General features: G+C 37.6%; 1 protein-coding gene across 1 annotated transcript in view; it reads left to right on the forward strand.

Moving 5' to 3' along the window:
* DIP2C (disco interacting protein 2 homolog C) overlaps positions 1 to 24,823 on the forward strand; it is a 604,567-nt gene that overhangs the window by 316,630 nt on the left and 263,114 nt on the right. The window contains 2 exon segments of the mRNA XM_043967134.1: positions 20,350 to 20,421; positions 22,310 to 22,477. Coding sequence (XP_043823069.1) covers positions 22,316 to 22,477 — 162 coding nt within the window. The 5' untranslated portion in view covers positions 20,350 to 20,421; positions 22,310 to 22,315.

Raw genomic sequence — 24,823 nt, forward strand, 5'->3', positions numbered from 1 at the left:
CTACTAGTTGCCTTTCAGGGTATAAGGGCATGCTCAGTTTAGTAGATATATTTTCAACTTTCCAGAATGGTAATAGTGTTGCTATAAATAGTTTTGTCCGCTTAGTAGCATTGAATGAAAGAGTTTGAACAGTATAGTGATTTTTAAATATAATTTCAAATTGTTTCCCAGAACAGTTGGACAAATTCATAGCTCCATTAACAGTGCTTTAGGGTGCTTTGATTTTTATAGCCCTTGGAGAGGATAACCAATTAAAATCACAGTCCATATCTATTTAAATAATAAAATATATAAATTAGTTAATGCATAGTATTTTCAAACCTCTTCTCCGCCCCCCCCCACCCCGTCCCACTGGCTTTTTAAAAAAAATAGTTAGACTATTAGTAAAACCTGTTCATTATTTCAAAAACTCCATAAGGGTCTTGCATGAGCATGAGTGAGATGAGCAGAACCAGAAGAACATTGTACACAGTATCATCAACATTGAGTGTTGATCTACTGTGATGGACTATATTCTTCTCACCAATGCAATGGTACAGAAGAGTTCCAGGGAACTCATGATAGAAGAGGATCTCCAAATCCAAGGGAAAAAAAAAAAGAACTGTGGAATATAGATGCTGAATGAACCATACTATTTCTTTTGTTTTTGGTGCTGTTATTTTTTTTTCTATTTTGAGGTTTTTCATCATTGCTCTGATTTTTTCTCTTATAACAGGACTAATGCAGAAATAGTATTAATGTTATTATGTGTGTGTATATATATATGTGTGTGTGTGTGTGCATAGATATCTATATCTATATGTATATAGATATATAGATATATAGATATAACCTATATCAGATTACCTGCTGTCTAGGGGAGGAAGGGAGAAAAATCTGAAATTGTAAAGCTTGTATAAACAAAAGTTGAGAACTATCTTTACATGTAACAGAAAAAATAAAATACCTTATATGTAAAAAAAAAACAAAAACTCCATAGACCAGAAAACAAATTACTATGTGTCACTAATAGGTTGTGTAACACTGGGTAGACTTCTAGCATCCATTTCTGAGAATTGGATTAGTCCTATGGGCATGATGATTCTAAGGCTTTATTCAGGCAAAATTTTGCAAATGGAATGATGGCTACTGTAGGGAGGGTCATGAAATTATTGTCAGCCTAGAGGACAAGCTAGTAGAAGATTATAAATACCACAAATCAAGGAGGAAACAGCAAGAAGAATATTGTAAGAAATCATTCCAGGGTTGGAAGCATAAGATTGGAATTAGACAGAAAAAGACTGGTAATATTTAGTAAATAAAGTATATTTCTTTTAAAACAAACCAACTTTAAAAGGCTCAAAGTTTAGAAGACAACAGAACTTTATTAAGCATTTACTCTTATGAAATGTGAAATCAAATAGAGATGAAAAGGCAAAAACAAAAACAAATCTGTCCCAAAACAAATTGGTCCCTCAAGGAATGTACATTTTATCGGGAGATACAACATGTAAACAGATAAATTAATATAAATAATTCAAGGGAGCAGAAAGAGAAAAGAGGGGGATCGGAGAGAAAACAACAACAACACTCAAGAAGGGAGGTAACTTGACCAGGGTCATCCTATAATCAAGAAAGTCTCCTTTGCTTATCTTCAGTGCCTATATATCACCACTCTGCTTTTCCCCTGGAGTATCTCCCTTTCCCTGGCAGTGAAAGGTGGTGCAATGGATAGAGTCCTGGGCTTGGAGTCAGGGGGACTCATCATTCTGAGTTCAAATCTGGCCTTAGGCACTTATTAGCTTCATGATCCTGGACAAGTCACTTAATCTTGTTTGCCTCAGTTTTCTCAGCTGTAAAATGAACTGGAGAAGGAAAATGGCAAACTACTCCAGTATCTCTGCCAGGAAAACCCCAAATGGGGACACAAAGAGTGGAACAAAACCGAACAATAACATATCCCCTTTCTACCTTTTCTGTTCCAATGAACAGTTAAATTAGAGATAAATAAGGTCTCCTATTTTTTAGGTTAATATTCCCTTTTCAGTACAACATGGCAACAACATCCTGTCTAAATCTATGGTTCACAATCTTGCTGCTAGTGATGTGTGATCAAGGCTTGCCTCATTGGGCTTTAGATTTGTTTGTCATCTGTACATCGTTCACAACCTACCACAATAAGGCCCTGGAGCCCATGCAATTCATTACAGCATAAGACACACCTACACGTTAAGCTGATTTCACCCCCTTTTCCTCCTTGTCAAGGAATTTTTTTTTTGCCCTGTTACAGATGAATATTCATTCTGAAATTAGTATACAGAGAAACAGCTGCTATCCTGGAACAACTAAAGGACCACCACTGAACTGGAAGGGTGTGGGAGTAGCTAAAATCTTCATTTTTCCCCTTCTCGCCTGCTGATTTTTTAAAACCTCTAAAATACTTATCACTATCTCTTTCTGTAGAAGAAGCCTCATTTACTTGCAAGAAATACAGTATTGGGAGTTGAGCATACAAGGTCCTCTCCCTCCCCCAGACCAACATTTGAAAACTATAAATAGAGAGCTTCTGACAGAAGGAAAAGAAGGATGTGGTTTTAGCACCACTGAAACAAATGGTGCCAGGAAAGGATGCTAAGAACACGGGGGAAAATGGCAAAGAGCTCCTTGAAAAAGTCAGGATTTCTTGTAAATAAGGGTAACAAGTACCTTACTATTTCTGGCTGTGCCAGTAGCATACTGAGTTGATTCAAAATAGGTACTTGGAGTCCCCACTTCATGAAAAATGGATCATTGCCTTCTTAGAGAAACATGAGTGAGCCCCAGTGAAAGATTCTGGAGTTCAAGAACCTGATCTAAGAAAATCATTAGTCACCTAGCATTTATCAAATGCTTATTGTGTGCCAGGCGCTGTTCTAGGTGCTGAAAACAGATGTGATCATTTCTTTAAATGAATTGTATTTGTATTTCAACTAAGAAACATCTATTTCCCTCCCTTCCACCTTTTCCTTACTGAAAAATGAAAACAAAACCTCTGTAAAAATATACATAGTAAAGGAAACAAATTCCCATATTCACCATGTCTGAGGGATATATTTCTCAATCCTTTATTCTGAGTATGTCACTTCTGACATATGTGACATTGACATGGACCATCTGTCAACATGATATCCACACCACAAGAAGACTGCAGTTAGGTAATGATATACAACTTTCTTTGTGGCTTCTATTCTTTGAGACTAGAATTAGGTATCTCAATCTTTTTTTTTTCTTCAGTATGCTTTGACTTATTATTTCAATTTATCTAGTCCTCACAAGAAACAGAAGTTGGGTGGCACCATTGGGATGAAGGTTGGATAGGCATTACTTTCCCAATTTTTACAGATAAAGGAAGAAAGGTACAGATAGGTTGTCATTACTTTAAGGGGTAGTGATAAGACTAGAACCAATGACTCCAAATTCTCTGTTGCCTCTCTCTCCCCTCCCTTCTTTTTATTTGGATCATACATTCCATCATAAAGTTTGAGCTGAATTGGAAGAAACCATCATCTAATCAACCCTTCATGTTTACAAATAAGGAAACAGATCAAGAGAAGTTAAGGCACCTGCCCCAGATCACACAAAAAATCAGGGAGAGAGTGAAACCTTTATAACTCAGGACACCTAATGCAATATAATCTTCTTTCCTTTATTCTATAGTTAATGTCAGACGTAAATCAATGCAGAATCACCAGAAACAGTTGGCCCAGGCAATCAATAGTATTGCGCAGTGTCCACCATAGTAGGAAGATTGTGAATCTGGAGGTAAAGATAATAATAGTATCAATACAGCACTTTAAGATTTGCAAAGTGTTTTAAGGATGCTAAATCATTTGGTCCTCACAACAAACTTGTGAGGTAGATGCTGTTATTATCCTCATTTTACAGATGAGGAAACTGAGGCACAGAGCTGTTAGGTAATTTGTTTAGGGTCCACAACTTGTAAATGTCTGAGGCAGGATTGTAACTCAGGTCGTTATGACTGTTCCAAGTCCTGTACTTTATCTATTGGGCCTCTTAGCTGCTCATGAGATGAGAACAGAATGCAGCATGCATGTATGGGTCAAGTGACTGTATAGTCAATATGTGGAATACTGGATATTGGTAGCAGTAGAAAGATTTCTTCCTCTCTTCAGCATGCCCTCCCCCTCAACTTACCTTTCCAGGCTTATTATGTCTTACTCTTCATTCTTCATTCTATAATCCAGCCAAACTGGCCTTCTTGCTGTTCTTTCCAGGATACTTGGTTCTAGTTGCCCCCTACCCCATACCTGAGTGGACTTCTACCACATCCTTGACTTTTACTGTTCTGCCTTATCCTTGCTCCCCCAGATCCTAGTACCCTTCCCACCAAAACCAAAAGTGACCATATATTTATTTTGGTATTTTGATGTTACCTCCCCAGATAGAATATAAGCTCTTCAATGTCAGGGACTGTCCCTTTTTGTCTTTCTGTTCTTACTTAGCACCTACTTTATTGAATTAGTCTCGAGTGAACAGGTATGATATTGGTATAAGCATTCAAATATTTCCTCTCTCCTCACCTCACCATAAAAGTGGTATACTATCTGCCACCCCTATGGTTCTTGGGACTGCTTTCTTTTTGTGAAAAACATCTGTTGGCATGGAAGTTATAGCCCTTAATGCCATAAGATGTAGGTCCCTAGTTCTGCACCTGGTCTGAAAATTGGTATTACTGCATTGCTCTTTGGGGTTTGATGCAATCAACGCCAAAAGTGCTCTGCTTCTACCCAGAAACAAATGCCTATGAGACACCATAGGGATTCTCTAACAGAAGGTGCCCACAGTTCCCAGAGATTATCTCATTACTCATTTATAGGAAAAATCTCCTTTTCAGCATGATGCTTTTCTTTGATGTACAGAGGACTGAACAGTTTAGTCACCTTCTGTGACTTGAGAATGTGACCAAAATGTGCTTTCTCCCCAGCCTCCCCAAAAGGGCAGATTCAAAAAGGGTTTTTTTCTGTATGCTCAGAACATTAAACTACCTATTGCCCAAAAATTTTAAATTGTGTGTGTATGTGTTTGTGTTTGTGTAGATGCATGTATAGTAGGGGCAGGTGGAAAAGAGACAGGGGTGGGAATAGATTGTGAGCTCCTTGAGACTGGGGACTTTTGTCTCTTTTTGTATCTCCAGCTCTTAGCATGGTGCCTGGCACATAGTAGGTCCTTTTTTTTCCTCTTAGTGAGGCAATTGGGGTTAAGTGACTTGCCCAGGGTCACACAGCTAGTAAGTGTTAAGTGTCTGAGGCCAGATTTGAACTCAGGTACTCCTGACTCCAGGGCCAGTGCTCTATCCACTGCGCCATCTAGCTGCCCCACATAGTAGGTTCTTAATGAACATTTATTGATTTGATTGAGACAGAAATATATATAGAGAGAGCATGAGAACAAATGTGTGTATTTTTATACCGTGTGGAAAATTGGAGGCCTATTGATTTTGGACCATTCCACTTTCAGGAATTCCTGCTCTGGCAGATATAAATAGCAGATGTGTGTCATGATTTCTGTTTACATAAAGAGGTCCACCTCTCTTTCCATTTGTTTTCCCCAATTGGAAATAGCTTCTAGAGCTGTGTTATCCTCTCCTCTCTCTAACCCTGATCCCTCTAATCACAGTAATCAGAATCCTTCCCTTTCTTCGGGTGCTTCCTATTTCTCTCTGGGATTCAGTTACCTTAAATAAGGGGAAGCAGCCTTAGACATCATCAAACTCACGCATTCTACAATTGAGGAAACTGAGGCTCAGAGAATTTAAGTAACTTGTATAAAGTCACTGAAGTGATCTGTAAATGGCAGAGCTGTTTTTTTTTTTTTAATTCAGGTCTTCTGATTCCAAGCCAATTGCTCTTTCCACTATACTACATCTTTTTCCTTTTGCTACAGGTAATTTTCCTCTTCTTTATCTCTAAGAGCCACAATTAAATCCCAGGAAGTTTCCAGTGTATGGCTCCTTCACTCAAGGGGACACAATGACACAATTGCCTCCATCTTGAGAACTGTGTGGGTTTTCCAATTTATAGGGTGATTGATGAGGATTAGCATAAATAATGTCTCCAACAATCCCAACCGTTATGTCTAACCTCTGCTTAAACTGTCTCTTCATAGCACTAATAACACCATGCACCTTATGAATTGGAGAAATCATTGCAGTCCTGTGTTTAGACAAGAACAATCATCAGCTTAGGAAATCTACATATAGCTGGAGAGGCATCTAGTCCTGTGAGGTTGTTTCAAGATGTGTGTGTGTGGGGGGGCTCCCCTTGAATTGTTTTAAGGTCCTAGGAAAACCACTGAACAACAACAATCATTGTGTTAATATTCTCTTAATTCTGAGGCAGCCAAATTGGGCAGTAAATAGAGCAAGGATTTTCAAGAAGACCTGAATTCAAATCTTGCCTCAGACACTTTCTAGCTGTGTGACCCTGGGCTAGTCATTTAATCTCTGCCTTCCTCAATTTCCTTAACTGTAAAATGGGATACTAGTACTTTATTTTCCAAGGTTGCTATGAGGAGCAAATGAAATAAAATTTGAAAAGTACTTAGCACAGTGCCTGAAACATTGAAGGTGTTTAATAAATTCTTGTTTCCTTCCTTCTTCTTTTTGCTATGTTGTGATGAACTCTTTTTTGGGAATTAAGAGATCATTCTTTAAAATTTAAAGCCAGTAAGCCTGTAAACATTATTCTTGGGAGATTTCCCCTCCACTCCTCACGCTATATTTTTAATAGAAGTGTTAATAAAGAACTTATCTCAGAAGACCCTTGAAAGAATGTCAGGACTGTCTTGTATGCTAATTTTTTTGTTAAAGTGGTATGTGATTATGTTTTATTTCAAACAGTTAGCTAACATATGTTGAGTTCCTCTAATATACATAGATGACATAGTGCTATGTATTATAGAACAGAGGTGTCAAACTCAAATAGAAACAGAGGGCACTAAATCATACGTAAGGATCCTTGTGGGCTCTATATTGGCTTAGAAAACCAGAAATTAATGTTATCTGTGTTTCATTTTATTTTTTTATTTTGCTAAAAATCCCCTAATTACTTTTTTTTTTGGCGGGGCAATTGGGGTTAAGTGACTTGCCCAGGGTCACACAGCTAGTAAGTGTTAAGTGTCTGAGGCCGGATTTGAACTCAGGTACTCCTGACTCCAGGGCCGGTGCTCTATCCACTGCGCCATCTAGCTGCCCCCCCCCAATTACATTTTGATATAATTCTAGCAGCACTCAGGAATGTTGTGGGCTACCTGGTTGACATCTCTGTTAGAGACTATATGGAAAAGTATATGAGGATGGTCCCTGCCACCAAGAGGCTTGCAATCTAGACCCATAAAATAGCTAATAATAAAAAGTTAACTAAAATGAAAGGTACTTAATAATAAAATAAAAGGTACTACACAACAGTACAAGAAATAATATGTGATTAATTGCCGCATGATTCATGTGGGCAATCATAGAGAAGCATAATAGAATCTAGAAGAGACAGTAGAGAACAAACATAGAAGAGAATCGTGGAAAGAAAATGTAGTTTCTCATCATGGTTGACTTTACCTAAGCGACTTTGATCAAGCCACTTCTGAAAGTCATTTTCCTCATCCTTTGAGATGGGAACAGTAATATTTGTGTTTTTCCCTTCATAGGATTGTTATAAGGATCAAATGATTTATAACATATGTAAAACAGTTGGCATTGAAAAGTCTTCCAGTGAAGAGGATAAGTGGGCAGGCTATGAGAGTGATCCTAAAGTGTTTAGGACCTTTTTCATCTCAGAGGGCAGAATGGTAGATAGAAGTTGCTGAGAGCCATATTTCTGTCTAATGTAAAGAAAATCTTCCTTAACATTAGAATTATCTAAAAGAGGAATGGACTACTTTGAAGGGGAGGGAGTTCAATTCATTGAGCATTTATTAGCCTCTACTACACAAAAACGGAATGTAAAATATTTAGTCCCTTCCTCAAGGAACTTATTTTGTACTGCAGTTTCCCCTTTGTAGAAGTCTTCTAGGAAAGTATGGCTGATGACTTGTTAAAGACGCTGTAGGGGAAATTCTGGGTCAAGTACTATTTAGATTAGGTGGCCATTGAGGTCTGATTTTGTAGAAATATAGGCTACTACTATTACAACTCCTTACCCCCTCCATGTTAGCAGGAATTTCTTCTAAGGGATTTGAAAGACAAGACCACAGTAAGCTGTAATGCCCTGAGAAGGCTTCCTCTAGAGAAGAAGAGCTGTAGCTGAGCCTTGATGATTGAATCTTGAATTGTTTGTTAAAGTTGAGTATCTGTTGAAGATTCTGGAGACAAAGTCAGCTTCTAAGTTTAGCTCCCTTTTCAGATAGGGTGGTGAGAGGTGAAATATATTTAGTAAAAGGAAGGGATTGAATTTAGGACTTCCTTCTACTTCAAAAGCCATGCAGAACAGCTCAGCACAGCAAATTCAAATTCTGATTTTCATGAGCCTTCTTGAATGAATTCAATTCAACTAGCATTCAGCGAGTACTTGCTATGTTCAAGATGGTATCCCAAGAACAGAAGCTTCACAAAGATTAAGACAGGGTCCTTTCCTTAAAGGAAATTAAGAATTCAAAGGGGGTGATAATAAGAATAATAATGTCAGTTAATCAAGGACCTGTCAATATGCCTCTCTATCATGAGGAAGAAAGTATGTTGGGTTCTGTATTCCCCTAGACCTTGTTTTTTTTTTTTAATGTTTCTTTTGGCATTCTCTCAGTGTACAGCATGCCCATACCCCACAATCATTTGTTGTGTGTCTTCTTGTATACTCCCTTATACTCTTATAGTGCTTTATGTTCTTACCTCTTATCTAATTTAATCCTGACAACAACTTTGTGAAAATGGGAGGTTTTAGAGGTAATGTGATAGTGGATAGAGCAGTGGGTATGTGTCCCATGACAGTTACTTATTAGTTTTGAGACCCTCGACAACTGATCAAAACATCTCTTGGCCACAGCTTTCTGAAAACGAAGTTTATACAAACACCTACCTCACAGGGTGGTTATGAGACTTAAATCTTTATGCAGAGCTTTGCAAACAAACAAAAAAGCCCACTATCCAAATATCGCATAGGCTATTTTATTTCCTTTGTGTAAACAGGGAAACTGAAATATCAAGGCTATGAATGTCTTTCTACAAGCTGAACTCAGATTGAGTAAAATAAATATATTCAGTCCCATTATGACATATCACCATATTGATGATTTTTGCTTAATTACTTTTCTTTTCATGGCAGTTGTTTCTAAAAGACTCTGGAGGAGGGCGTGGTGAGGTGGGACATAGGATAACAATGATATACAAAACCAAAAGGAAACAGTTGTCTTTTAAAAACTGATGTTCATGAGGTTACACAGCTAATTAGTGGTGGTGCAGGAACCCTCAAGTCTTTTATCTCCTAAAGCTGTGGCCTCTCCCTGTTACATAGGACATGCTGATTTTGTATGTGTGACCAGCTTTAGGTCAGTAGTGTAGGTAAGATTGGATGAACCTGATCCTGAGCATACTAGTACAAAGTGCTTTCCCAGTGGGGAACAGAAAATCTACTAGAGTGAAGAGATGAACACCAGGCAGCTGTGAAAGAGCTATTCCTTCCAAGGGTTCCCCCTAAGCCTTATAAAGCAATGAGCTTAGGAAAGCGGCATTAGGAAAGTTCCTAAGGACCACAAAACTCCAAACATGGAGAAGACTGCTTTTGTTACATAAAGCATTCGTTGCAGCATTAAATAATGACTCTTGACACTAAGAATGGAAACCGTCCCTGTTAAACCAGGCTGTTTACTTTGCAATAATCCTGGCCATAGAAGCAGTGCCGTGACACAGATATTTCATTCTTGGGTAACTGGGAAATGCCTGAAGACCACATGATCCTAGCACAACTTGGAATGAGACACCCATAGAGCTTGCTGGGCTCAGGCCACAGTGTTGGCAAATGCAAAGGGTAACAGGATTGGCAGAATGTTGCTGAATTTGAGAGACCCAGGAGCCAAGCTCAAGACAGGAGTTGTTAACTTGTCCTTTATATTTTCTGGCCTGAAGAAAAGCTTAACTTTGCTGAAGTCTAGGCTCTTACACAGTGCTTGGACTTTCTCTCTTCCTCCCTTCCCCACCAGACTGTTTTGCAATGTAAGTTGGGAAAAGGGGGTTGTACTGTTGGAAGGAGAGGGGCCCAAGGCAATAGGAGGAATAGCTTTCCCCTTGTGAAGCTTTGTCCAACTTCATGTTGCCATAGATGTTTCCTCTGCATTTTTTCAAAATTTTTTTTATGACTGACCCATAAATAGATCTCTTTCCAACACACTGGAAAGTTTATACTGTAGTTGAGAAGCCAGCTTAGCTTTATGTAATTTCTTTGTCTGAGAACAAGAAATCACTGTTTTAAGAAAAGTATTCTAGGGGCAGCTAGGTGGCACAGTGGATAGAGCACTGGCCCTGGAGTCAGGAGTACCTGAGTTCAAATCCGGCCTCAGACACTTAACACTTACTGGCTGTGTGACCCTGGGCAAGTCACTTAACCCCAATTGCCTCACCAAAAAAAAAAAAAAAAGTATTCTAGAATTAGCTCATTAGGGATAGTATTGGAATAGGTACTTCTTGCAAATAGCACCAACCGTAAAGTATTTTCAAAAAAAATACTCACCTTCTTTTGCTTTTATCCAAAAACCAACATTTCCTGCTTCTGCTTTTCTGTTAAATGTTGTTCTTAAAACTGGGAAAGTGGCTACATTTTTCACTGCAACAAACCGTGTCTTGACAATCATCATCCACAAGCATTTATTAGGCCTGCATTGGGCACAGTGCTGGGAGCAGGGCACACAAAGAAATGCATTTAAAATGCCCCCATCTTTCAAGAAACTTACATTTTAATGGGGGAAAATAACATGAAACAATTACATATACAAAACATGCACAGGGTGGGGGGAGGGTAATCTCAGAGGAAAGAATAGGAGTGAGGAATGCAGAGGGAGAATTAAGATGAATGATGAGATTTGACTTGAACCTTGAAGAAAACCAGGAAAAGGATACATATATCAGGGAAATGAAGATGGAAACATTAGGTCTTGACATAGAAATGGCCTTTAATACTAGCAAATCCTTTTAATAAAAGCATAGTTACTTTTAAAAAAATATTAAAGTTTGTTGTTGTTCAGTCATTTTCAGTCATGTCCGACTCTTTGTGCCCCCATTTGGTTTTTTTGTTTTGTTTTGTTTTTGTTGTTGTTGTTGTTGTTGTTGTTGTTTGTGAAGCAATGAGGGTTAAGTGACTTGCCCAGGGTCACACAGCTAGTAAGTGTAAAGTGTCTGAAGTCAGGTTTGAACTCAGATTCTCCTGAATCCAGGGCTGGTGCTTTATCCACTGTGCTACCTAGCTGCCCCTCCTTGGGGTTTTCTTAACAAAGATAGTGTTGTCTTTGCTATTTCCTTCTCTAGCTCATTTCACAGATGGAGAAACTGAGGCAAACAGGGTTAAGTAACTTACCCAGGGTCACACAAGAAGTGTCTGAAGATGGATCTAAACTCAGGAAGATGAGTCTTCCTGACTCCAGGCCTGGCCTCCCCAGTTGATAGGCTTTTACAATTTTTAGTTATAGTTTTCTAAACTGAAAATAAGAAATTCTGTGGTCAAGAAAGATGGTTACCTAGGTATGCACTTAAAATATTAATATAGGTGATAAAGTAAGTGAACTCTAAACCTGCTTTTTCTTTGTATTTTATGGGTACACTTGGGACTTGCACCATCTCAGATAAAGCCATTTAATTTTCCTCATATTTTTTGCTCCATATGTGGGAGAAGATGAGTCATAGTTTTCCTTAGGAAAAGCCTTGTTTCATTCAACTACTTAATGCCAAAAAGATGACACTGAAATTGAGTCATCCACAGTGAACAGCTTGTCTTCAGAGCTGCCTCATTACATATGAGAAGTAGGGAGTAGGAAAAATGGGAAGACTGGGTGGTAGGGCTCACAGATGTAGCTTTATCTCTGTGTGAGCTTGTATGACCTTTAAAAATGGTGACTTTATTAGTCTCTTGCATTTGGCTTTTGGTTTCACAATTTCCTGGCTTACTGCTAATAATAGTGATGTGAGGTATGAACTTGCTCCTGTATGCAGTACCTATTCTTTAAAAGACTCTGGAAGCCCAGTCTTTGGGTCTTTTCTCTTGGAGGCAAAACAACATGGAAAATCAGCATGGAACTTTAAATTTTAGTTGAATTCACACCTTCCAAATTCTAATTATCTATTTCTAATTGTATAGAATAGACTATTAATAAATCTAACCATAGTGTAGCAACACTCAATAAGTTTATCATTCTACCTGGATATATACTCCTAACTAAATTATTTTTGTGTCAGTTTCCCTGATCTAATTTACCTTTTCACTAGATATTCCTGAAGTGAAACCTTCATATTACATGTACATTTCCTCCCCCCCAGGGTGTTTATGAAAATGAAAAGAGTAAGATTTTATTCATTTTTATGTTAGTTTAAAGTCCTTAGCAGCAGAAGTGTATCTGTAGGTTACTTGGCATATGTCGTAAATTCAGGACATGGAAATGATGAAACATTCAGCTTTTGTCTTTTTTTTTCCCTATCCATGTTTCTATTTTCCCCTTTCCTCATTTGTATCTCTTTATTTCTATGCCAAGATTCTTGCTTTTCTTCTCTATCTCTAGCCACAAGTTCATCAGGAGTCTAAAGGATCGAAAAGTGGTATTTTCACATAATCAGGATAAGGATATGCAAAAGATGGCCAATGGCTCTTTTGAGGCTATAGAAATTTACACAGCATTCAGGATGGAATGATATTAGCCCAATCTAATATGGGTTAATTTGCACTGTGTTGAATAATTGGTATGGATAAAAGAATATACTTGACACAAAGTAGAAAATAAGTGGTTATGTAAATCAATAGAGAAATATTTCTTAAGTGTCATGCACTTAATGGGCCAGGCAATGGGGATACAGATACAAAGAATAAAATGATTCTTACACTGAAGGGATTTCATTCAAGGAGAGGAGAATATATATATACATATATGTATTTGCAGAATAAATATGAAATACATTCAAATTAAGGAAGAAGGGTACTTGTAGCTTGTCAGGAAATGTTTCATCTCAAGAGGTGATCCTTGAGGTGTGTCTGAATAGAAGTGTTTTGTGAGATGGAGACTAAAAGGGAGTCTTCTAAGTAAGAGAGACAGTTCATATACCAAGGCATGAGGGTGGGAAATGGTGAGCTATGTGTGAAGAACAGAGAGAAGACCAGTTTGGCTGGATTGTAGAGGGTGAGAAGGAGATTACTATATAATGAGGCTGGAAAGATAGATTGAAGGACAGATTTTGAAGGACTTTAGAAACCAAACAGAAGAGCCTGATAGTTGTCCTAGAATTAATAGGTATCCATTGGAGCTTAATGAGTGGGGGAGTGAGATGTTCAGATCTGTGCTTAAGGAAAAATAGCTATCTCTATAAATATGATGATCTGTCAATCTTTAATGTTTAATTTCTGTGTAGGGATTATTCCAGAACCAGCATATTTTATTTTTTTAAAAGGATGATTCCTGCCCTCGAAGAGTTTACAAATTAAATGGGTAAAAAAGAAGCACATGTCTGAAAAAGATATCAACAAAGAAATATCAATAAAGGTGAATTAAATGTTTGGTGGGTATCTAGTAATGATAGATTAGGACTGGGTTGTATTAATTTAGGAGGTGTTCATAGAAAAAACTATTTGGAAGCTTAATTGTTTGGGGTGGGGTGGCAGGGAGGTGGGACATAGATTGGCTGAACAGAGGGGCAAGGACATTCTAGAAGTGATCATGAGCAAATTGTGTTCCAGGGATGATCAACATTGTTTGGCTGAAGAGTCCATGGTAGGCAATAATGAAAAATTAATGTTATTAAAATAAAGAATAGCTGCTTATTAGAGGAGTTGCAGCTAAAAAACAGAGTGGATAGAGTTCTGGGCTTGAAGTCAGAAAGACTCATCTTCCTGAGTTAAAATCCGACCTCAGACACTTACCAGCTGTGTGACCCTGGGCAAGTCTCTTAACCCTGTTTGCCTCAGTTTCCTCATTTGTAAAATGATCTGGAGAAGGAAATGGCAAACCTCCCCAGTGTTTTTTTTTTTTCAAGAAAACCTCAAATAGGGTCATGGACAGTTGGATATGACTGGGGAAAAAACAACAGCAACAGCAAATGAACACTTAGAGGTTCTTAAACCTAGTGGTATAGCCTGGTGATTAATTAACTGTGAATAGCCCAGGGTAATTTTAGCCTGGCTTCTGATTTGCAAGTGTACAAATCAATCCTTAGCCACAAAATATATTTTTTGTTTCCCTCGGCAAACGGCTCATTTGTAAGAGGATAAATTCTTGCTCAGCAATGTGGAAAAGTGCTTACACTGTTTTGATGTTTACCTAGCTCTACCCTAAATTCTGTGATGAAGTTAAACGCAAGCCTGTTGTCACAATATATCCAGCATTTGACACAGAGGAAAGGAACAATCAGTTGATACTACAGAACCTGAAGTGACTATAAAAAGTAGAGTGTTTGAATTACTCTTAGAGCTAACTTGGACTTCTAGGGTGAAAACACCTGTAATTTATTGGTAGGGTCAAGACTTTACCAATCAACAGTATATTCAGGATGGAAAATGTCATTTAAATGTTGTGGGTGCTAAGAAACATTCATCACTCTGCCTTCTCAATAAAGGGAAGCATCTTAGCACCCTACGCTAGGACATTTACCTACAAAACTAACCCTCCAGTCCCTAGAATTCATTTTTGTTCCTTCGCTCTGGACCAGAAGTCCAGGGAAGCTTCTGCTATTGGTTCTTTGTCTTTCACCTATTGGCTCGAAACAAAAAATACCCTGGAATTCTGCCTGAAGATTCTTCAACCAGGTTACTTTTAGCATTGAGACCTCTGGGGTCTGGTTGGATATTCCAATGGGAGTCCATTTTCCCCTTTTCACTGTAGACATATGAACCTCTTAGGGATTCCACTACCCAGGTCACTCTCTAAGTATCCCTTTCTTTCTGTATTATTGATTTCCCTGCAGGATCCCAGATCCACAGTATTTAGAGTCAGAAAGAACCTAGACATTATCTAGTACATCTCCCTCATTTTACACCTGCGGAGCAAACCCTGCATCTTAAAAAGTTCACATCAGCATTTCTTCCTTGTGAGAATTCTACTATTAACAGATCACAAGGGTATATAACTTTGGGTCCTAGAGTCGCTGGGGGTGGGGGTGGGGGAAGGGGGCTGAAAGACATTCCTGGGTTACATAAGTAGTGATGGAGCTGGGATGATGAACTCAGGGACCCTGCAGGATGCTGCCTCCCAAGTTTCACAACTGGCATTTAAATACAAATCTTTCCTACTCTAACCAAGTCAGGCATTACGGCCAATCAGTCAATCAACAAGCATTTATTGAGTGACTGATATTTGTGAGTCCATGTGGTAGGAAATAGACTCAAACATGAAAGCCACTATCCTTTAGAAACTTATGGTCTAATAATTGAGCACACAAATGTGTAGAAAGAGGCATGTACAGAGTATACCCATGATGCTGTGCTGCCTCTCATTAAAATATTTTATGTAAATACAATGGAAAGTGTCCCAAAGTCTTGTTAAAGTTTTAAGCTTTAGTAACTGCAGATGTATAAATGCTAGACTTACAAAAACATAATTTGAAAGTTTAATTATTTCCATTTCTTTAATACATATTTAGTTTTATGAGTTTAAAATAATGTTTTTAATTTTAACTCCATAGGACCTTTTGTCATTATGAATTTTTGGGCAATAGCTTCTGAATGACATTTTCTCAGGACCTCAGAGGAGGTCCTGTTATTGGGCCATCGCCATCACTTGATCTGCCTCTGTTAGACTTTTTCTTGTGGGGTCATGTGAAAATTGTTATGTATACACCAAAACCTAGTTCTTTGGTTGATCTTATGGCTAAGGTTACAAATGCAATCCCTTCTGTCCCTGAGCAGTAGCTGATGAAAGTTTTCATAAAGTTTGAAAGAATCACATTTAGCACAAGATGGTGGTTTGATTTGATTTTAATAAGAAATACATGGATATTTTAAAAACATAAATAATTAACTTTTGAAAGATTATCTTTTCGCAAGTTTGTAGCATTTATCTTTCTGAAATTATTAAACCTTACAACTGTGTTCAGACTTTTTGGGACACTATTTTACCACAATATATTTAATATAACTAACAAAATATAATAATAATGGTTTTTGTTTACTTGTGTGTGTGCATGTGCATGTGTTTCCTGACCTATGATTTCATTAATGAAAGGAGGTCCAACAGTATATGCAGCTTCAAGTTGTCTGACTATGCTTCATCTGTAAAGTGGGATAATAGTACCTATCTCACAGGATGGATGTGCGGTTCATATGAGATAATATAGTGAGAGCATTAATAGTACATATAGATAGCTACAGATAGTATACAGATAATATAAATAACTAAAAATATATAATGTATACGTAATGTATAAAAACATATAAGATATTTGGAAAATCTACATAAATGTGAATTATTCTTACAGCAACGACTAGTGCTGCCTCAGAGTTGCCTGGGGCCCTTGAAAGTCACACTGTGCACGTATGTGTCCGAAGCAGCTCTTTAAAGCCAGTGGTCTTGGTTTCAATGCTAGAACTCTCACTGCTATGTCACGTTGCCTGTAGAATAATGTATTTATATGACATGCACACCCATATATGTATTATATACACACATATAATCTCATAAAGTTAAAAAGATTACGGAAATAAAACAGCAATGAAGCTCAGAAGTTTTACACAATTACAATAAGTGTCCTTATTTGCTCAGAATGCAAATAGTGTCTATATCTATTCTCTGGGTCATGTATTAATTATTTAACATGTTTATTGATTACAACACTGTGTGCAAGACTCTTGCAAGAATATTGAAGGAGAAGACAGAGAAGCCAAAGAGTTAGTCCTGAAAGAACTTAGATGGAGGATACAAAGCAAAACGATAACTAAAAATATAAGGGAGTTGATGGTAAATGCTAAGTGACGTAGAACTTGAAGGAGGGAAAGTCAAAGAACCCTTTGCGTGCAGTTGGCCTTTAAGGATGAGGGATGGTGTTTTACCATTTGGAGAGGAGGGAATGCTCTCTGTGTGTAGAAGCAGGAAAATATGAGACCAGTTTGGCTTTGATGAAAGAGAGGGGGGCATCTAGATGGTGCAGCAGATAGAGCACTGGCCCTGGAGTCAGGAGGACCTGAGTTCAAATCCGGCCTCAGACACTTGACACTACTAGCTGTGTGACCCTGGGCAAGTCACTTAACCCCCATTGCCCCGCAAAAAAAAAAAAAGTGCTTGGTGTTTAAAGAACAGATGGCAAATTAGGATTCTTAAGGTCATCTCTGAGGAGAAGATTGGGGAAAAATAAATGTGGAGAGCATTTACTTCCTGGATAGGTACATCCCCCCCCTCAGTCTTTCTTTCCCTTCTTAATGTGTTAACACAGCTAGCTGCTAGATGGGATTTAATTCTTTCCCTTAAGAGGGAAAAAAAAACCCACAGTGAAGTTATTTTAAGCTGTGGAGGTCCCTGGCCATGATTTTCCCATCCTTTAGGTTTTTGCTCTTAATTATTTGTTCTCTTGCCTGTTGTGTTTCACATGCTTCTGAATTGAAATGTCAGCTCCTTTTGGTGTTGAGTATTTCCTGGTTTGAACTCCGGAGGGTGGGAAGAACAGTGTCTCTCTCTCTCTCTCTCTCACATAGCCAGTTGAAAAATTTGTGAAATTTGGGCCACATTTGGTATTTAAGACCGACTAAAATGAAGAGAGAATTTTTCCAGGGTTTGAGCTTCATTGTAGACCCTTCCCAAAGAAACATCTGAAGCCTAGAACTAGGCCATGATGTCTTGAATGAGGATGGAGAGAAAACTGCCTATGGGATGTTTATGTGGTGATAATGTAGCATCTTGTTGGGAGATTAAAATGTTATTTCTTTATTCACAAGTCAATCTTACTCTTTTCTTTTTATGTTGCTTTAAAAAAAAAAAAGTCATTACCCCAAATTGTAGGGGAAGGAAGCTATACTGAAGGAGTTTTGGGGGTATATTTTTCTTGAAATTTTTGCTATTTTTTTGTTAAACTATAGTGAGGACTTTTTTATTTCCCTTTTTCCTTAAAATTTTTTGATTACTTACTTTTGTTTCCATATTACCTCAGTTTCTTAGTATCTCTTATCTCTTTTCCCTTAGCCTTCTTTTATAATAAAGTCTGCACTAGAATATTACTGTGCCCTAAGAAATAAAGAAGATTAGGGAGTTAGGGAAGACTTATGTGAACTGATACAAATGAAGTAAGAAAAACCAGAAAAAAATAATTTACACAACCACTATAGCAATGTGAATGAAAAGAATAACAAAAATCAGAATAGAATTATTATAATGACTGTTTGATATTGAAGAAAAGATAAGAGCAAACACTTCCCTTCCATCTTTTCAGAGGTGGAAGACTATGGAGGTAGAACACTGCATACACCATTGGAATTGATGCATTCATTAGTTTTGCTGAACTGCTTGTGGTTTTTAAAAATGCTTAATATCAAGCCACAATGGATGAAAGCATAAATATGATCTTTGTGAAAACTCATCTCCTAAGCAGTATTTTAAATAAAGCATTGTCTTGAGATTATTGAGAGAGAGAGAGAGAGGAAAAAAACAATATGAAAGAAAACTAATCCACTACTCCCAAGTGTGACTTGTAGCAGCTGCCTTGTCCAAGGCCTCCCAAGGAGGTTTATGCTTTCCAGGTTTCTCTGCATGCCAAGATGGGGAGTGTCATAGCCCACTCTTATCTTCCTATATCCCTTCTGGGATTTTATTTTTATATACCATTCTCTCATGCAGAACAGTGGCCTTTGGTTCCATTTGACCAATGAACACCCTCTTCCTCTGGTTTTCATGAAGTCTCAAGTCCGGGGTTAATGGAGAACCTAAAGATTAATGTGAAGTTGACTGTTTATTAATAACATTAGGAAACACCAAGACATTGGAACCTTAAAATTTGTACAGACTTTGTTTCCCACATATTCTTTCATTGCAAAATATTTCCATCTTCCCTCTAATATTTTAGATGTGGTGATTTGTAGGGAGAATGGCATGGGTGGGGAGGAAGGGAGGGAGGCTGTAAAAAACGAAAACAAGACCTGGCTAGGAGATAACAGCTAATGGTTAGGTTGGTAATGTTTTTGTTTTTTGGGATGGGTTTGTTGATTGTGGGTTTTTTTTAACTTCATGACAATTGCTTTTCTTTTCATTTAAAATCTTATGTATGTATGTATTTCCTGTTAAACTTGGAATATCACCAAAAAAAAAATCACCTTTGATGTAATAGTTATGATAGGGCAGAATTATCACTTCCAGGAGTGATAATTTTGAAAAGAAAACAAAAACATTCACATTGAAAGCTTAAAAAAGAATTCAAGAACAAATACCTGTCAACCTATAAAAGAAAGCTTGAAACATTGTCCTTATAAGGTTTTATCCAAAAATAATTAATAGTTTTTCATTTAGAGGAAAATGTAAACACATTTCTTCTCTGCCTGGATATTTGACTGAAAGGTTAAAAAATTTGACTGATTTCACTGTAAAGTCAAAATCTTATTTAATGTCAAAACTGAGCACTTTTCTAATATATTTTGGTTTATATGCTGAATCTTTTAAGGGGTGGCATGCTTAGATTTTCTGAAAACACCACCTTCTGTCATAACTAGTTATATTAGTGAAGTAACATAGCAGCAGTCTAAAATCTTTTCGACCTCCATGCTTGATTAGAAAAATCCCATTAATGAAAAAAGATGCTAATCGGTAATGTCTGCTGCCAGTCAACACTGGCCTAAGCAGTCTGCATAATCCACTGTTGATTGAGTTAATGAAAGCCCAGCTCTGGGTTTGAAAGCTTTGTGACAGCAGATTGGGATAAGATTGAAGGCTCAGACTGTACTGCACTAGGAAGCTGAATCAAGATGGGAGGGTTACTTACCCAAAGGACTCTAACATGCATTAGGTGGGCTTGGGGAGTTTCTTTTGTTCGTGTTGAAGGAGGAGAAGGAAGAGAAGAGAGACTCAGAGAGGGATGATCATACTGTGCCTTGATAAGTTTATTATCACTGTCAAGGCTAACAGATGGTACTAGATATGCAGTCGTGGTTCTACGGATGGACATTGTGCAGCTTGGAACCTCATGTGATGTAAGGCTTACTGAATGTTCTTTTTCTTTCCTCCCAGGTGACATCACACAGAAAGGTTATGAAAAGAAGAGGTCAAAATTAATTGGGGCCTATCTGCCACAACCTCCAGGTATGTATATATTGATTGGTGCCATAAAATCTCAAAGTTCTGTGGGTCTTTAGAACTAATCACATTAGACACAGGGCAAGTAAGATAATTCATTTGAGACTAGAGGACATTTTTGATGTATAGTCAACACTAATATCAAACATTTTTTTTGTACCTAAATAGCACATTTCCTTGTGCCTTTATACATACCCTTTATGGCCATTTGCTCATATGTCATTTTCCTAATCAGCTGGATACTTGATTTAATGAGTTGTTCGTGTAGAGATGGCAAATGATGTAATAATTATTTTTGAAAGCCCCATTCCTATAAAAATGAAGACCAGTTAGGAGTTTAAAATACTTTCTCTCTCTAAAGATTTCTACCTGGAAATAAGGCTACAAATATGTTCTGTGATTATGAAATCTCAGTCAGAGTCTTGCTGTGTTTTAAATTGTAGCTTATGTAAAATATGTTTTATTTATTCTCCTCACGTGTACAGCATCTGCCCCCATTCTAGCCTTCTCAGATTTGTTAGTTAATGTTGTCTTTTTGCACTCGGGTGATGTTGGTCTCTCCCTGAGCCTTGGTAAATTCTAGGAGAAAGGAAGCCAATGTTAGTATTGGTGTTAATGTCTAAAGTCTCAGGCAATCCTCTCTCTGGTCTAAGGGTGACCCTGAGTGCAGGCTACATGTTAGCAGCAGCTAAAGTGAGCTCAATTAGGAAATGTTTATTTTCCTAAGAAAAAATGAAACTCCTATACTGTGAAGTTGAAGAGGTACTGGTCTCATAAGCTGTATTTTCATGTTATTCAGTAAATTTTGGTCTTTAAAGCATTGCTTTAGAAGTTCTTCTGGAGAATGTTCACACATATACACAGACACACAATGAAACATTTTACTAACTTCTTTTAGCTGGATAATAATTACTATAACTAACCTTGATGTGTTTAGTGGCATCCTACCACCAGCTAATGGAAAAGTGTGCTCAAAGAGAGCTTATTTGTATTCTGAGTCTCTACTGACTTTGTAGATTTTGTTTTAGTTTTGTACGTTTGTTATTTTTAATCTATTTCTTTTTCCTTCCTTTAGCTGTAAAATAACAAACATAAAAATGGGTGGAGACATACTGTATTGTTGCTTTCTTTATTGTAATGATTAACCAAATCAGTTTTCCTACCAATAAAATGGAAAAGATACTTAGGAAGGTTAGAGTATTGACTCATTTTTACAAAAGTCCCCATGCCTCCCAATTTGCCCATGAAGGACATTCCTGGAAGTTAAGTTGTCTTTCTTAGGCCTTGGTTAGCTGAAGGAAGGGTAGAAAGGATGTTACTGCTTCCTGGATCTAAAATGAAAGAGAATGGAAGTGATTTGTCATCAGCACACTCATGACCCAAAAACAGTTGGGCTTGCCTGAACCTCTCAAGTGTAGATCTCTCAAGCTCAATCATAGAGAGACAAGTGATGGAATTCCATGGTTTGTTGTGTTTTCTCTCCTCCTTCCAACAGAATCATAGCCAATGCTGACCTTCTAAATAACCATGCCACTTACTGAATTGTATAAAGGAAGTAGAGTCTTCTGTATTTTGGAAGAAGGCTGGGGATGGATTGGTTGTGTGTTGTCCTTGTGGTTGTTTTTTCATCTGTGCATTGCAAAACTAAAGTGAAACAGAGGCATTTCCCAAGAAGATAGTTCTCAAGCTGCAGCTTTGCAAAGAACATGATTGACCCCAATGTTGGTGGGGCATTGATTCTGGAAGGAAGGCCCTGGGGCTGTGTCCTGCGGTCCCTTGTTTGTTGTGTGTGCTGTTCTGCATGGGGGCGGGAGCTCCACTCACTGCTGTAACAAATTTAAAAAAAAAAAAACTAAAATTTGAATTAATTAGTTTTTTTTTCAACTTGTTACAGCAGCGAATGGAGCTGCCGCAGTACGGTGTAGACTACAGCACAGTGAAGGACCCACAAGAAGGATGCTCCGTTCCGCCAACATCGGGGTTTGTGACATCCGAGAAGCAGCGGCCAGAGACCGGGCGGCCAGCACCGCAGGAACCCGGCCTCTGTTTTACTTTCGTTTCGGTGAGCACTACTTTCAAAAGGGAGAGAGAGAGAGAGAGAGAGAGAGAGAGAGAGAGAGAGAGAGAGAGAGAGAGAGAGAGAGAAGGAATGGAGAAATCATGTCCTGTAAAGAAACCTAAAATTCAGAAAATACTCACCTCAACTTTGTTATACTTGAAATTGAACAATTATAAAATCATAGAGTTAAAAGAATCTTAATGATCATTTGGTCCAGTTCTTTCATTTTATAGACAAGGAAACTAAGGCCCAGGAAACTGAAGTGATTTACCCAAGGTGACATAGTTAGTTGTCTCACAAGTCATTGGGCTTTTCTATGTAAGTCCCCCATTTTTTTATTTTACAACTCTTTATTCAGAGTTGTAGGAACACACAACTTACATTTGAAAAAAAGACAAAACTTGAAAATTCAACTAAAATTTTCTGATTTCCTATTGGCTTCATCATTCTATGGTCAAACATCTGTTGGAAGGTTGGACTCAGTTCTGAACATCAAACCACTTGGGCATTTAAAGACTTGTAAATTAGTAAATTCTACAGATCACAAGAAAGCATGTTTGGTAAAAAAAAAAAAAGCAAAAGAACAAACAAAAAACTAGCCAAAAGGTGAATGTGTTCCTCCTGGTTGTATCATAAGAAAATTGACATTTATAGATAAAAGTTTTAGCTTCATGAATCAACACATGGCATTTCTCCCTTTGTCCCCTGCCTTGTATAAACATATTGCAAGGGAATCATGTACAAGTAATGGAAATCATAGATATAGAGCTTGTAGAAACCTTGGAGCATAGTGCTTCCAGCATTCTCATTTTTAAAATGAGGAAAATAAGGCACAAAGTGGTTTGTCTGTCTTGCCAAGGGTCATTATGCTAATATGTGTCTGAGGTTGTTCTTGAACCTAGGTCTTCCAGAAGCCAAGTCTAGAACCTTAACCAACTATGTGAGGCTGATGAGGCATCATTAGAATGCAGTTGTATTACAGATAGATAGATAAGATAGATAGATAGATAGATAGATAGATAGATAGATAGATAGATAGATAGATAGATAGATAGATAGATAGATAGATAGATAGATATAAAGTCACTGGTTGATATCCCAGTTTTAAAGACAAACAGGGGTGAAGGTTGCTGCTCCCCATTCTTCCCACTGTGTTTGTCTCCCAACCTCTGCTTCCATTTATCCTTTGAAATTTGACCCTCAGCCAAATTGGTGATGTCCCTGGAAGTCTGTAATACCTTTATCAATGAAAAGAGACAGAAAGAAGAAACAGATGATTTGTCATCAGATAGCATCTTAGGATTTTTTTTTGAAGACTCACATGCTCATTGAACATGAGAGGAAAAAATATATAATCTGACAGGAGTGTATTTTGTGTAGAGGAGCCATTTACCTACATTAGTCTCCCTGGTTTCCTTTGAGAACTAAAAAACATCATTGTCTTCCCACCTGTGATTTAAGGACAGGTTGTCCTACTTCATGGTCTGTGGGAGGTTGACACTCAGTGTTGCTTCCTCATATTATTTGGTGGTTTTTCCACTGTTCTTATTCTTTTAGAGATTTACTCCTGAGTGAATAAAGGCATCCATTATGCATAACTTAATTCTCTAGCAAGTGAGTAACTGGAGCAGATGTTTCTAAATTAAAGAATTTAATTCTTTCCTGCCTGGCCCACTTTTTATGATTCTCCTTATATTGAAGACTCAAAAATTATTTGGTTTTTCTTTTTCCCCTCCCCATTCTGTCATATGTGGAAAGATAGATCACTGAATTTATTTTTTGGCCACAAAATAATTTGGTATTATTTCAGACAAACTTTTCTAAACATGTAAGGTGGTTCCAATGAATTCCTTTTAATTTTTAAGACTTATTGTTTCATAAACAATGCCAAAGCATTTGTGGTTAAAAAATATATAATTAGCATTTCCAAGGAGTATTAAGAACATACAACATTTGACTGGAGATTCTTGTGGACTTCTGTGTAAGATTCAAAGCTGTTGGAGTTCAGCCACTTTCAGCCAATTTTGATTTTTCACAGTAGAATGTTAGCACTGTCCCAAGTGGTTCTTCTGGAAGCTTCGTCTCTTTGCCACTTTTCATAGGCTTTTAAAGACAGGTCATGTAGATTATATTCATGTAGTAAGCATTACATTCCGTAGTGACTACAGATATCTCATGAGAATATTGTGGTGCTCTCAATAATGATTGAGGAATACCTTTGTTTATTTATAACCCTAAGAACACTCCCAGAAGAAAAAATGATGACTAAAACTGAGAGACCTTAATGTAGGATGTAGAGGTGAGGGATAAAATGTTGCAAATTGAGACTAATATTTGAAAGAAGGAGAA

This window comes from Dromiciops gliroides, chromosome 5 (genome assembly GCF_019393635.1).
Source record: "Dromiciops gliroides isolate mDroGli1 chromosome 5, mDroGli1.pri, whole genome shotgun sequence".
Lineage (NCBI taxonomy): Eukaryota > Metazoa > Chordata > Mammalia > Microbiotheria > Microbiotheriidae > Dromiciops > Dromiciops gliroides.